Genomic DNA, 16,031 nt, shown 5'->3' with positions numbered 1-16,031 from the left:
GTCATGAAATACTTGTACCCCCCAATGGCATTTGTCTTCATTGGGCCACAGACATCACTGTGCACTAGCTGCAATTTCCTTTGTGAGAGTTTTGGACAATTCTTTTGAATAGGAAACCGATGCATCTTACCCAAAAGACAACCCTCACACACATGTTTGAAAACTATGTGAGTTTGAGGTACATCATTTGCCATCTGTTGTGAATGTAGCTTTGCAAGAGCTCTATCATTGAGATGACCCATTCTCTCATGCCAAAGATGAGTTTCAGCAAGCTGTGAATCTGAAATAGGAAATGGTTCAATAGAAAGTGTAGCTGAGTGATGATCAAGGTGATAAAGCCCCTTTTGCAAATTGCCAGTGAGAACTATGGCATTGTCATCACGAAGATCATAAACTAGGCATCTGTAGCCATCAAAAATCACTCTGAAACCTGAAGTTGCAATTGCTGAAATAGAAATCAAGTTGACTTCAATTCCAGGCACAAAAGAATATTTGTCAAAGTGACAGGATGGCTTGAAATGGATGTGAGCTGCACATCTCCAATTCCTTTTAGAGTATAGGAAGCATTATTAGTACATGTGACAATCCCCCCTCGAGGTGCATCAGCTAACGAATGAAACAACTGTGACGTGCTTGGAAGCACCACTATCAAAATACCAAGACTGAGCATCATTAGCAATAAAGAGTGCATCAGCTTTGGAGGGATCAAATGAGCAATGGACAGCCCATGCCCAATCATCCTGGAGAGCATGTGCATGTGAAGCATCTGCTGGCTCATGGGATTCAATAGCATGTGAGGCATTAACTGTCAATCCTACTTTCTTTTTCTCCGAAGCAATGCGCTTCATGCATTCTGAAATGTCGTGTCCAGGCTTGCAACAATAGTTGCATCTTTTCTTCTTTGACTTATCTGCATTATTTTTAGATGCATGGGAGGAATTGCAGCTACTATTCGCAGATTTAGGCTTGCTCATAGGCTTGGAAGCCTTGCCTCTTCCTGTCTGCTGTGAAGCAAATGCATGATCAGGAATAATGGCTTGTCTATTAGCACAACTTTGCTCTTCTTGCAAAAGCAAAGTAACTAGTTGATCAAAAGAATAGTGGTCTGGATTACCCATGGCCACTAATTGAAGGGTTGTAGGAAACCCTTGATATGTATCTGGCAATCCATTGAATGTGGTACTAATAAGCTGAGAATTTGGCACCACCTCATCAATATTGGCAAGTTGTTCCATGAGGTCCTTGACCTTTGTCAGATATGCATCCATAGAATCACCTTTATTCATACTAACTTCCTGTAATCGCCTTCTCAAATATGCAACATGTGCCTCATTGCGAATCTGATAGAGAGAAGCCAATTTGTCCCAAGCATCCTTTGCTGTCTTGCAAGACCGGATGTGTGGAATAATGATTCTCTTGCATGATAAAGCAATACATGAATGTGCATTTGCATCTCTTGCATCCCATCTTGACTGTTCCTGAGTTGGGGGAGCAGTAGCATGAGTGCTAGAAGATAAGGCATCAGGAGAAGTACTCCCTGCAGAGGAACCAGCAGTATAGGCAACCACTGTAGCATTGGCTGGCCTTAGATCAACCCCAAAAACAATATTCCACAAATGCTTTGCAACAAGAATATGTTTCATGAGATAAGACCACATCGGATAGTTGGTGCCATCCAACTTATCATCTTCACGAAGAATGCCAAATAGATCTTGATTGTTCCCAGCCGTAGCAAATGTGATACCCTGAAAGAGACCTGAAAAAAACAAAAGCCTCAAGGCTATCACTGCAAAGAGCCATTGGCCTGCCTCTTCGCCCCCGCCTAGGCCGCCCATTCACTCCCGCCTGCCTTCTGCACCGCCTCCCCCCCCCCCCCCCCCCCCCTTTTGCCATGCCTCAGCCCCCCCTCGTGGGCAGCTTCCTCCTTCGCCTCTCCACCTCTCCTCCTCCGGCTGCCCTCCACATTGCAGCTCCTCCTCTACAACTCCTCCCTCCCGCTGCTATCTCCGACCTGCCTCCGACTACCCTACCTTCCTTGCCTTGGGTGTGCTTCCCACCATGGGGGGTGAGCCTGTGCTCCCGCTCCCGCCGATCGTGCACTAAAACCAGCATCAAGGGGACACGAATCGGCCCAAGGCAATGGGAAAAGCCGAGAGAGAACGGATAAAGCCAAGAAAGACGACAACAACATCAAAAAACAACAATAGACACAACTGAAACTTGAGTATGTGAACACGCACGTCAACCGAAGTGGACTCGGGGTTGACAACAAAGCAAAGGCGGGGCCCACCTCAGCCTTAGCTTCAGCCTTTACCCCTTCTCCGACTTCAGCCCCCACTTCAGTTTTAGTTCCAGTCTCAGCGCCCTCTATCTCTACTTCGACTTCAGCCCGCTTCAGTCTTAGTTCCAGTTCCAATCTCAGCTCCCTCTACATCCTCACTTTCAACTTCGGCTTCCACTTCAGCACTAGTTTCAGCTACAGCCTCTACATCCCAACTACAGCTATAGCCACTATCAATCTCATGCCCGTGGTGCCGGTTGTTCCCTTCCCTTCCTCTCTTGTTACAGCTCTCGCACCACTTATGATACCTACTTCGGAGGTGTCATACACTGCTCTGCATTATGCTTCACTCTCCCCTCTCTCTCTCAGTCAACCCACGCTCCATTGGGACTGCCTTATCCATTCCACTGTCATCTCCGTACCTCACCCAATTCACCCAGTCACCGCCCAGCTTTTGGACTCATCCCCACACTTTCATGTCACAGCCATCACAGTTTCAGCTAGCTGACACACTTCGCACAAGAGCAGGCCGCTTCAACTAGGAGTAGAGCCGCATCATACAGGAGCATGCTCGGGCCATTCAGGAGCAGGCTGGTCTCATTCAGGGACTCAGACATGATATCTTGCAGCTCTGACAGGAGGTTACAGCCATACACAGTCCCAGGGAGTACCTTGGTTGTCGAGGCACAGATTGCGAGCATGTATTGAGGAGACATCCAGACGGGTTGACGTGGCCAAACGGGAACCTGCTAGGGTAACCGTTGCAGCTACCCTCATGGAGTAGCAGTAGCAATAGAGAGCCAGTAAGGCTCTCAACATCAGAGTATGCGGGATCCCATGCACTGAGGCTATACTGATGGTAGATGCAACTGCTTTTGTGGCTGCCACTCTAGGTGTGGTTGAGCATAGGATAGAGAGGGCATGGGGGGTGGGGAGAGACCCCAACCGAGAGCAACCCTTGATCGCACAGTTAGAGGACACTCAAGCACGACTTTCAGCTCTACGATGCAGGTCAATGCTTCGAGATCAGCTAGCGATCTCCATGGATGATGACCTCACCCCTCTATAGCTTGAGGAGAGGCGCGTTTTGCTGCAGCAGCGGGATCAAGCCCGGAAGGAGAGGAAGTGGACAGTGGTACGAGAGGGACGACTTATGATAGGCCCTTGTAGGGCATCAGTCCTCCCCTACATAGGGAAGCGGGGTCTATGAGACTCAGTCATCCGAGATCCTATCCTGCACCATTTGGAACTGTAATGGTACCTTATGGTCAGAACCAGGGAACTTCTCGGAATCCTATACAGGTCGCGACATAGTCTTTTATACAGAAACACATCAGAGTCTAGAGCGCCCACTTCCAGTAGTCAGCGGATATACATGAGAGTCTGCCTACAAAGATGAGACAAGGGATACAGGGTGGACTCGAGGCTCAGGTGGAGTTGCAATCCTTTTCAGATTCACACTTTTGGGGACCATTTCAGTAGAGCAGAGAGATGCACATTCCAGGTTTTTTTGGATCTGGATTCGGCACATGGACAGCCGGGATCTGTTTGTTGCAGTTTGCTACTTCTCCCCTGAGACCTTCCACTTTGCCAGAGATATCTGAGGTGAGGATGATACATCTCCATTTGCTATCAGTTCATTGTTGACTTCTCTAGCCATGGAGAAGTCCTTCTAGTGGGGGACTTCAACGCGAGGACAGGCACCCATCAAGTACTACTCCTCGACTTCAGGGATGATTCTACTCTACTGCCAGACATTGACCTTGAGGATGCAGATATGCTACGGGTTTTGGCTGACAGACCAGGTCTATTCACATCTTATGGACAGGCCATAGTAGACCTTGGCAGGATGCATGATCTCATTATCTATAATGGGCTTGACAGATGGCCCACCTCAGATGGTTTCACATGCTTTCCACATGGGGGAGGCTCCAGCGTTATGGATTATATCATGGGATCCCCTGCCTTCACATCTTGCATCACTGACTTCACTGTAGCACCTCTCCCTCCAGGGGCTGATCATACCTATCTTTTCTGTAGCATCTCCACTTCACGTTGCATAGCACCTTCCATCCCACCGAGTTCTTACTGCATCTACCATGATATACGCTTTGATCGCGATCACTCATCTCTGTACATACTTCTCGCTTATATTGACTTCATACCCCTTTTAGAGGATCTTCTGTCCTTGTCACCCGCTCACCACACGAGACTATCCTTCACGCTTTTTCCCACACCACCCGCTCCACCCACCCACCACCCCCTGGGACCGTACCTTGTAATAGATGGTACGATGATGAGTGTAAGGCCAAACGCCGTCAGCTCATATTCGAAACCAAAAATAGTCTTTCGAGTGAACCAGATATGCTACGCGAATACTATAGACTGATACGTAGAAAGAAACTAGACTTTGTTCCTTGGAACGAGAAGGAGCTACAAACATTTTGGTTAGTAATAACTCTACTACCATGGCTAGCTTTGTCCTCTTCTATGGCACTTGCAGCAGGTGGGGACTAGAGGTGCTGGTATGCACGCACAGAGAGATGGTTTGAGCAGCTGGGGCTCCACATGGATAGACTATCTCCCTTCCAGTACAACATGGATGCTCCGTTTTCTCCCCTCCTATCACACGAGGTCAACCAGGTTATCTGTGAGGATCTATTACAGCTACACACATTTCGGACCTGGTTGGGACCAAGTGAACTCAGTGAAGCTTAGCTTCTACAGAGATCACTTCTTACATATCACACACAAATTTACCTACCCCACTCATTGAGTATCTCTCTTGGGCAGGTCCGGGTCTCTTCACATAGCCTTCATTCGAGAGCGGCAGAGTAGAGTGACCACCCAGGGAGAGGCGCATATGCAGATTGTGTGACATGCAAGAGGTTGAGACAGAGGAGCACTTCATCTTCCGGTGTCTTGTTTATTATGAGATCCGAGGGTGTTTCTACTGTCTCTTCAGAGATAGCTATGGGATTTTGGTCCGATTCCTCTCCTATCCAGACCAGCGTGTTTGGCAGGTTTCATTCATGAGGTACTCAGACACTGCGTAGGCCATCTTCTGGTGGTTCTAGTGATGCCCTACAGGCCATGGTATGTGCCTTGTAGGCATAAGTGTAGGCACTTATAGTGCTAGTGCCTTTTAGGCCACATAGGACACTTGGTCCTATGTGACACCTAGGACACTTAGTCCTAGGTCTAGGTACAAGTACTTTGTACTTGTGTTTTCATATCTTATCTAAGTTTTCTCGTGACTACTCTATCGACTCGTCTTGTACCTGCACTCTCTCTCTTCGTTTTGTATCTACAGTGGTATCAGAGCAGGTATTGCTCTACTCTTCCAGCTCTCCTCAGTCCCCGAGTCTTCCATTTGCTCATTGGGAGTTCTCTGCCCTACTGGTAGACACATTCCCAACCTGTTTGTACATTCAGTGGTATCAGCAGGATTTGTGCCGTACAGTCCGTACGTAAGTAGAACTGCATCGTTGTACCTGCATCGTCGTACGTGTACCGTACACTGCGCGTACTTCACCCGTACATCGAGCTCTTTCGTACGCCGTACCGTACGATGTGCCGTACACCATCCGTACATCACGCTCTTTCATACGCCGTTTCATATACCTTCGTCGTACAAGGTATCTACGCCGTGTGATTGTACCTGCATAGGAGCACAAAGTATTTTCACCGTACCTTCAGTCGTCAGCAGTCTGTATCAGCTTCCCGTACACACGTACCTTCAGTCGTACAACTTGTACTTCATCTGCGTATTCCGTACAGCTTCACCACAGGTTCCGTACTTGTTTTGGTATTGGCTTGAATCAGGTTCTTGGTCTCACTGCAGTCATCTACAAACATTTGCAGATTTGGGGATTTTGCAGGACATTGGTAAATTTGGGGCTTTCATTTCCTTTCACCTCCTTTGATTGCAATTTCTTGCAAGAATATTGGAGTTTTGGGATTTAGTCTGCAATTTCTTGTTTAAATTGCACTACATTGGGTCAGATTGCAGGACATTAAGTTACATTTGCAGGACATTAAGTTACATTTGCAGGACATTGAGTCAGATTTGCATACATTGGGTCACATTTGCAAAAATTTCAGCAAAATTTAGGGCTTTCCTGAATTTGCCCTTGTTTTGGCCTATTTGCCCTCAATAAATTTGGGGCTTTTGCCAAATTTGCTGTTTTTGCAGTGAACATTGCCTGTCACAGTCACATTTGGGTCAGATCTGCATTTGCCCTTTGATTTGGGTCAGAAATTTGCAGATATTTGCTGTCATTTTTTGGGACAGCAAGCTTTTTGCAGTGATAGCCTTGAGGCTTTTGGGTTTTCAAGTCTTTTACAGGTTATCACAGTTGCTATGGCTGGGAACAATCAAGATTTATTTGGAGTTCTTCGTGAAGATGATAAGTTGAATGGCACCAACTATCCGATGTGGTCTTATCTCATGAAACATATTCTTGTTGCAAAGCATTTGTGGAATATTGTTTCTGGGGCTGATTTGAGGCCAGCCAATCCTTCAGTGGTTGTTTCTACTGCTGGTTCTTCTGCAGGGGGTACTCCTGATGCCTCTTCCTCTAGCACTCCTGCTGCTGCTCTTCCAACTCAAGAACAGTCAAGATGGGATGCAAGAGATGCAAATGCACATTCATGCATTGCTTTATCTTGCAAGAGAATCATTATTACACACATCCGGTCTTGCAGGACAGCAAAGGATGCTTGGGATAAATTGGCTTCTCTATATCAGATTCGCAATGAAGCTCGTGTTGCATATTTGAGAAGGCAATTACAGGAAGTGAATATGAATGATAGTGAGTCAATGGATGCATATTTGCCAAAGATCAAGGACCTCATGAAACAGCTTGCCAACATTGATGAGGTGGTGCCAAATTCACAGCTTGTCAGTACCACATTGAATGGACTGCCAGATACAACCCTTCAAGTAGTGGCCATGGGTAATCCTGACCACTATTCTTTTGACCAGCTAGTTACTTCGCTTTTGCAAGAAGAGCAAAGTAGAGCTAACAGACAAGCCATTATTCTTGATCATGCATTTGCTTCACAGCAATCATGCATTTGCTTCACAGCAGACAGGAAGAGGCAAGGCTTCCAAGCCTATGGGCAAGCCAAAATCTGCGCACAGCAGCTGCAATTCTTCAACGCATAGCAGCTGCAATTCCTCCCATGCATCTAAAAATGCAGCAGATAAGGGAAAGAAGAAAAGATGCAACTATTGTCGCAAGCCTAAACATGACATTTCAGAATGCAGGAAGCGCATTGCTTCGGAGAAAAAGAAAGCAGGATTGACAGTTAATGCCTCACATGCCATTGAATCCCATGAGCCAGCAGATGCTTCACATGCACATGCTCTTCAGGATGACTGGGCATGGGCTGTTCATTGCTCATTTGATCCCTCCAAAGCTGATGCACTATTTACTGCTAATGATGCTCAGTCCTGGTACTTTGATAGTGGTGCTTCCAAGCATGTCACATCTTGCAGACAGTTGTTTCATTCTCTAGTTGATGCACCTCGAGGGGGGACTGTTACATGTGCCAATAATGCTTCGTATGCTGTAAAAGAAGTTGGAGATGTGCAGCTCACATCCATTTCCAGCCATCCTGTCACTTTGACAAATGTTCTTTTTGTGCCTGGCATTGAAGTCAACTTGATTTCAATTTCAGCAATTGCTACTTCAGGTTTTAGAGTAATTTTTGATGGCTACAGATGCCTAGTATATGATCTTTGTGATGACAATGCCATAGTTCTCACTGGCACTTTGCAAAAAGGGCTTTATCACCTTGATCATCATTCAGCTGCACTTTCTATTGAAGCATTGGCTATTTCAGATTCACAGCTTGCTGAAACTCATCTTTGGCATGAGAGAATGGGCCATCTCAATTATAGAGCTCTTGCAAATCTACATTCACAGCAGATGGCAAATGATGTACCTCAGACTCACACAGTTTCCAAACATGTGTGTGAGGGTTGTCTTTTGGGTAAGATGCATCGATTTCCTTTTCAAAAGAATTGTCCAAAACTCTCACAAAGGAAACTGCAGCTAGTACACAATGATGTCTATGGCCCAATGAAGACAAATGCCATTGGAGAATACAAGTATTTCATGACTCTCATTGATGATTTCACAAGGTATTGCTGGGTATATCCTTTAAAGGCCAAATCTGAAGTTTTCTTATGCTTTCAGAGATGGCTGAATATGGTTGAGAATGAATCAGGATGCAAGCTTGTCACCCTCAACACAGATAGGGGGAGTGAGTATATGTCAAAGGAGTTTGATGCATTCCTATCCTCACGAGGCATTATTCACTCATGCACTACTCCTTACACTCCTCAGCAGAATCCTGTTTCTGAAAGGAAAAACAGGTCCACAATGGAGATGCCCAGATGCATGCTTAAGGCCAAGTCTTTGCCCAATAAATTTTGGCTTGATGCAGTAATGTGTGCCAACTATGTGCTGAATAGATCACCTACACGGGCATTAAAGACTATTACACCTTATGAAGCATGGAAAGGCATGAAGCCTTCACTTTCACACATGAAAGTTTTTGGGTCTCTTGCAATGTTCATGTTCCATCTCAGCTGGGACATAAGCTTGATGATCAAATGCATATTCATTGGTTACAGCCAGGAGAGCAGAGGGTATCGGTTATATCAACCAAATACTGGGAAGATTATTGTCAGTAGAGATGTTATCTTTGCTGAACATTCAGCTTCTCCTCTTGTGGACTGCAAAGCAAAGCCAGATGTTGACATGTTTGATGCCTTTGAATCTTGGTTACCTCTGCCATCATCAGAGGAGGATTTTGAGCAACAACATGAGCCTCTTGCAAGCCCTCCACTAAGCAATAATCACCCCCAACCTCATGCTGATTTGCAAGTTTCTCTTCCGGCACAAAATGATCCCATTACTCATGATGCAGTCATTGAAGAAAGAGCTGTCAATAGACAGCAAAGGCAAGTTCCCAAATGGCTTCTTGACACATTGAGGGACAGCAAACAAGATCAGCCTTTTGCTGCCCGGACAAGATCAGGGAATAGACAGCATGGTCACTTTCTTGAGTTTGCACTCCTTGCTACAACTTGCAATGAAGAGCCTTTGTGCCATAAAGATGCTTCTGACAGCAAAGAGTGGATGGATGCAATGAAAGCTGAGTTACAATCTATTGCCAAAAATGACACATGGGAATTAGTAGATCTCCCACCTGGCAAGCATGCCATTGGAACGCGGTGGGTCTACAAATTAAAAAGGAAATCTGATGGCAGCATAGATCGACACAAAGCCCGTCTTGTTGCAAAAGGGTATGCCCAACAACAAGGCATTGACTTTGAGGAGACATTTGCTCCCACATCCAAGATTACTACCATTTGATGTGTCATTGCCATTGCAGCCCATTATCATTGGCAAGTGCACCAACTTGACATCAAGACCGCTTTTCTTCATAGGGATCTGCAGGAAGAAGTTTATGTCACACAACCTCCTGGCTTTGAGGTTGTTAATTCTGAAAATAAGGTATGCCGGCTTAGAAAAGCCCTTTATGGTTTGAAGCAGGTGCCCAGGACATGGTATGCCAAAATTCATGCACACTTACTATCCCTTGGTTTTCAGAATAGTCCCACAGAACCCACTCTTTATTTGTGTGCGAGTGGATCTGATTTTTTAGTGCTGATTTGATATGTGGATGATATGCTTATCACGGGCCCAGATACTCAGCAAATTGCAGCCTTCAAGGCTGATTTGCAGCAGATTTTTGACATGTCAGACATGGGACGGCTCCATTATTTTTTGGGCATTCAGTTTGCTCATGTTGAGGGGGGTATCATGATGTCTCAGTCCAAGTATATTGGACAGCTCCTTGATCGTTTTCAGTTTAAGGATTGCAAGCCAATCTCTACTCCAGTGGACCCTGGCTTCAAATTCTCAGCTCATGATGGGAGCCCACCATGTGATATCACTCTTTATCAGCAAGCTGTTGGATGCCTTATTTATTTATGTCACACCAGACCTGACTTGCAGTATGCAGTATCTCAGCTCAGTAGATTCATGCACATCCTCAGTTCACAGCATTGGCAGGCAGTGAAGAGAGTCTTCAGATATCTCAGAGGCACTCAAGATTTAGCCCTCTTCTATGGTGATCAGGGTTCACTTACCATGCATGCTTACACGGATAGTGACTGGGCAGGATGTTCCGACACCAGAGTGTCACATACTGGCAATTGTTTTTTGCTTGGAAATTCATATATTTCTTGGCTCAGCAAGAAGCAACGGACAGTTGCCACGTCTAGCTGTGAGGCTGAGTACAGGGCAGCTTTCACCACTACAGTAGAGTGTGTTTGGCTTCAATAGTCACTTACAAATCTTGGTATTTGCCAGACATCCTCCACTATTGTCTATACTGACAGCCAGAGTGCTTTGGCCATTGCGCGTAACCCAGTGTTTCATGCGCGTACCAAGCATATTAAAGTTCACTATCATTATGTTCGGGAGCGGTTGTTAGCAAGAGACATAGAGTTGTCCTATCTTCCCACAGAGGACAACATCGCAGAGATGTTTACAAAGCCACTTCCTCGTCCCAAGTTCGAAGTCTTCTGACAGGCTTTACACTTGGTTCCCTTTGTTTCATGATCTGACATTCCTTGTACATTCATAGGTGGCTATATCCTTTTGGATGAACATGTGCCACCATGACTAGAAGCTACTAGGTATTTTGAGACGTTTCCAGAGTACTTCAGCCCAGGGTGTGGATGCTCGTTTAGTAGCTCCACCCTCACAGCTTGATTGTACTAGGGTTTCACAGTCTCATAGATCCATCGGTCTTCCGAAGACTTTAATAAACTTTCTTTCTTTCTTTCTACCTCTCACGAGCTCCCCTTGACATTTACACCTTGCGAGGCCTCATTGTGTTGGCTTGGGCGTGGTGGTGTGGATTGATCGACATGTGGATGAGGATTATGATTTTGATGATGATGTCATGATTGATGATATGACTATGTACTACTTAGGACTTAGCATCCAGCATGGGTGATGGTGCTCGTTTAGTAGCCCCACCCTTTCTGCTTGTTGTATCAGGTTTCTCACAGACCCATCGGTCTTCCATAGACTATAGTAAACTTTCTTTTCTTTTCTCCCCTTCCAATACATGATTGATGCACCTTCCTCTTACTCAGATATCATGAGGTCAACCAGGTCATATGCGAAGACAAGATACCCCCTTGGGTAGAGATTTCAAGGGGGTTGTTTTTCGGTACTGTGCTTGTATGTGGTTCCCAAATTTTTATATAGTACAAATACATGTAGATTTGAACATTGGGTATGTTTTTATCTTACCACATGAGAGTTGAGATGAATGGAGGGGAAGGGGCCTTTATTTGGTGCACACTCACATATCTCCCAGCCACATTCAATAGCCGTAAATTGTTTGGAAACTTTTTGAACTTTTCAAAATGCTTCGTTGTAATGCTCCCACATTCTCATTTGTAAAAAGTGCACTATCTCCCAGATAGTTGACCCATATTCAGGTCTTAATGCATGCTCATGTATATGCTTGTGCGGTGAATGATGACATGTATGCCTTTGCTTTCATGTCTGAATTCATCGATATTTGATTGCAAGCTTGCATGTTGTCCTATGATAGTCTCTACAAATAATGTATCTTGCAAGATCCTGTCTGGAATATGTACAAGTGTATGACTGACTTGTATGAGTCTCTGCTTTTACCAAGGTGGTGTATATGAGGAAGTGGCTCAAATGTCTCGTGACCCGTCCTGACCTTATTCATGCCATTAAGTGTGTGTTTGCAGTTTGGAATACTTTATGAGAAATCGGATCACTTGTCTTTCAACACTTCTATTATTGTTTCTGCATGGTGTATGCTTTGGTTACCTTTTACTGACTGTTGGGAATATAAGTAAAGAAAGTGCCTGATCTATCTTTCAAAGGGGAAAATAAGATATTGAATGCCATTAATTTGTGGCACCCTCAAATTTTACCTCTCTTAAAATATCTTGATAGCTTATTTGGTGCAGGTCATTGGTTTTTCATGATTTTGTTGCTAAATGTCTCACCAAGGAAACAAGATTGCGTCCCTCTGCCACTGAAATGCTCAAAGTAAGTCTTGGCAAATCCACAGGGAGATTATTTAAATCGTGTTTGAAACAATGAATTCACTTCTATCATTTCTATCTAATCCTAATAAAAAAATAAAGGTAAACTACAAGAAATAATTTGTCCATCTCCTTTAGGAACCAGAGTTTTAAGTAACTTCTTTCTGAGCTTCCAATAGCTTATTTCTCTCATCTTTCTACACTTAAAGAAGCAGTATTGTGGTAAATTTTTGAATGCAGCACAAGTTCATAGCAAAATGTCATGGTACAGCTAGTTCAATGCTTCCCAAAATTGAAGAGGCCAGGTTAATCAGATTGGAAACTGTACCCCCAGTACTCAATCAGGAAACAGAAGCTGCTGCATCTGATGGTGGATTAAGTCCAAGTCAGGTAGGGAGTATGAATCCTTGTAGCTTTATTTCCTCCACAAGAGTTAAAGGCCACAGCTGTCTGTGGAAGAGAAATGTGATATGCTGGTTCTGTGTGTGTAAAAGCTATAGAGAAGCAGGTGAAGTTATTGGTGGGAGCTGCATGAGGCTGTTTTTATAATGTATACACTCCTTTGAGATGTCTTGTATTGGGATTGAGAACATAACTTACTTGGTTGGTCACCTTTCTATGATGTGCTTATCTTTAAGGATTATAAAATTTGTACGACAGCAATGGTCTTGGGAAAAAGGAAAAACAGCGAAGGCGAGTGAAGCATATGGTGGAACTGTTCTCATCAAATCTGACAAAGCTACACTTCCCAATGCTGCTACAAAGGATTCTATACAGGAAGGGATGCCAAATGTTTTCACGGAAGGAGAATTGAAAGGTGTTAATTCTTACCTTCCTTGACTATCTATTGTCTTTGATAGTCCACAGTTTCTTCCACCAAAAAAACTAAACTGGATAAGCAACTTTTTCTATCTCAGAAGAACCAGGCGATTTCAGCACAATGGTTGTGCATAAAGATGATACGGTTGATAATGTAGAGAGAGCAGGAGAAGGATCGATGAAGCGTGTATACCTGGAAGTCAATTCTGGGGATCGGCTGGATTGCTTGCCTGGCCAAACTCTTGAGATAAAGTCAGACTCTTTATGTAGATGTTTACTTTTCCTTTTTTCCTTTGTTATGTTTTCATTAACGTTTTCTTGGTATCATGAGACTGTTATCATATTGATGAGCATTGTTGAAACTGCCAAAACAGGCCAAGAAATGTTACTCTTTTGGAACCGATCTTTAAAGATGCATCTTCACAGTCAGAAATAGTGTCAGACTCAATTCATCTAGAACAAAGTTCTCCAGCTCCTTCACTCACACAACACAGTCTTTCAAATGAGGGGCATAGCCTTCTACGGCAAAAGGGAACGCTCGAGAGTGGAGAATCTTACATTCTTACAGCTACTCCGAGGGGTACATTATCAGGTGGACGCCAAGTTTTTGCCTTGCAAGACAAGGTAGCCTCTTCTGTCTCCATATATAAATAATCCCATTGCAGTGCACATCACACTCGTAGAATGACATGAATGTCAACATCTTTGCATCATGTAAATGTTGTGGAGTCAATGGCAAAGTATCATTGGGTTTCCTTCTATGCGAGTGTAGTTGCTGTCCGTATATGCAGCTGGCAACACTGTGCCGATCCCTTTCCTAAGAGCGACAGACATCTCTCCGGTTGCCTTGATATCGGATAGTGTATTTGGAGAGGAACGACCAGTAGCACTTGACATTATACAAGAGCTTTACAATGGAGGAAGCTTAGGGGATGGTCACCTAAGACGAGGAAGAAGACCACCAGGTAGCAAGGTATGGAAACTAATTCCAGAATGCTCTGAAAACGTAACATAAGCTTGTGTTTGTTACCTCTAAAGAGATTGTTTTTCTTACTTCCAAAGAGATTGTGAGATTCTCTTTGCTTACTAGGATGCCTTTGCTTTGATTGTATCTTGATCTCTTATTTATTGTCATTGTGACTACTTCTGAATTCGGAATAGTTTGTTTGCTTGAAAGTACTAGTTAGTCCGAGTCAATTAACTCTAGTTAGTAGGCCAGTTACAGGCTAACTAGACTGTCACCTAACCAGAATAGAACCAGTCAGTCTGGTTAGTCTAACCAGATAGTTACTCACCCAGTTACTCCACACCCCCCCCCCCAAAAAAAAAAAAAAGAAAAGGGGGGGTGTTACCTGTCATTTTCTGTCTGTCAGAGACAATCTATACCTGTCAGAAAACAACATAAAAATCAGAGAAAATCACAGATTTGCGGAGAAAACAGATGCATTTTGAGTGCTTTCTGTAGTAGCCAGGAAAGGGGCAATACAGTAAGTGATGCTTAAGCAATTTTGGGGATTCTTGCATTGAGCTGACAGCGCGTCACTGGCACAAGTTGTGAATGCAATACACCTCTTGTTGAGGTATTTCCTCCACTCCTATCTGTCCTAGCCTATCTCATCCACTCCCTTTTGTTTTTCATAAAAGTTTTTTTCCCCCCCCTCCTTCTTCTTCTGTTTCATTTTCCCTTTTATTTTCTGTGTAGATTTGTGGTCTTTAGAACAACAAAAAATCTTAATTTGTATGATTGGACTTATTCTAGTCTTACAAAGGTATATCTCCTCCACTCCCACATGCGATGGGAAAGGAGGCAAGGGGAAGAGATTCTAAGAAGGAAAAAGACAAACCTCAACAAGTGCAGGCGAAGCTTGAGGATGTCAATAGACGCCTCAACCAGAGTGGGCTTGGAGTGGACATCTGAGCGATCCATAAAGGGTCATCGTCATCATCATCATCATCAGCCAGAGCCATATCTGCTCCCACAGGAGTTGTCCCACCGACATCTACACCTCCGCTTAGAGGGCCTGCTTCAGCCCTCCCACTGAAGTCAACTTCAACCTCGACTACGCCAATCAAATCCACTGCTTCGACACCCCTTCCCGTGACAGACAGTGTTTCGTTTGGGTCCTCCTCACCTGTTGCTCTGGAGACCCCAGCCGCTCCACCACCCATGTCACCCCCATAGGAGGTGACGCACGGAGGGCCACTATTCTCGACTTTCCCATCCCCTCTCCCTCTCAGCCAGCCACCTCTCCCTCATACCACTGGGATTGCTTCACCGACTCAGCCCCCTACCTCCTATCCGATTGGGACCATTGAGACCCCTGTATCTGTACGTGAGGTATCCGCCATCTTTGCTCAAATGGCACGACCACCACCCACTATCTTGCCACACCCCCCTACCTTTGTACCTTAGTCCTTTCAGTTTCAGCTAGGATAGGGTCTCATCGACCCACCGGACAGATAGGAGACTTTACTCACGGAGGTACATAGTATACGAGTCAGGGAGGTGGAGTTGACACTACGCCCTGGGGTAGGCTAGGTTCACTCAGGTTTTGGCTAGAGTGGTTTAGGAGTAGGCTCAACATATCTAGGAGCAAGCCAGTATCATCTAGGTGCTGAGGCAGGACATGGTTCAGCTCAGGAAGGAGTTCTTCTCGACTCGTACAGTTACAGGGAGTACACCGGTAGTAGAGGCCTAGATTGTGAGCATGCAATCTGTGATCGAGGAGACTTTCGTGGCCACTACTTTGGGTGTAGTTGAGCACAGGATGAAGAGGGCATGGAGGGTGGGGAGAGACCCCAACCAAG

The 16,031-nt window shown here is 44.8% G+C and overlaps 1 protein-coding gene across 1 annotated transcript in view; it reads left to right on the top strand.

Annotated features, from left to right (window-relative positions):
• Positions 1-16,031, top strand: part of SIK1 (Protein kinase superfamily protein) — a 79,369-nt gene that overhangs the window by 45,022 nt on the left and 18,316 nt on the right. The window contains exons 11-16 of the mRNA XM_087395716.1: positions 12,327-12,408; positions 12,645-12,794; positions 13,065-13,221; positions 13,322-13,475; positions 13,598-13,847; positions 13,996-14,196. Coding sequence (XP_087251842.1) covers positions 12,327-12,408; positions 12,645-12,794; positions 13,065-13,221; positions 13,322-13,475; positions 13,598-13,847; positions 13,996-14,196 — 994 coding nt within the window. The remainder of the gene's footprint in view (positions 1-12,326; positions 12,409-12,644; positions 12,795-13,064; positions 13,222-13,321; positions 13,476-13,597; positions 13,848-13,995; positions 14,197-16,031) is intronic.

The sequence above is a fragment of the Dipteris shenzhenensis genome, chromosome 1, assembly GCF_047967505.1.
Source record: "Dipteris shenzhenensis isolate YYH24624 ecotype China chromosome 1, Dip_SZ_1.0, whole genome shotgun sequence".
In the NCBI taxonomy this organism is placed as follows: domain Eukaryota; kingdom Viridiplantae; phylum Streptophyta; class Polypodiopsida; order Gleicheniales; family Dipteridaceae; genus Dipteris; species Dipteris shenzhenensis.
The sequence above is the reverse complement of the archived record's forward strand: the minus strand, read 5'-3'. Positions and strand labels throughout refer to the sequence as shown.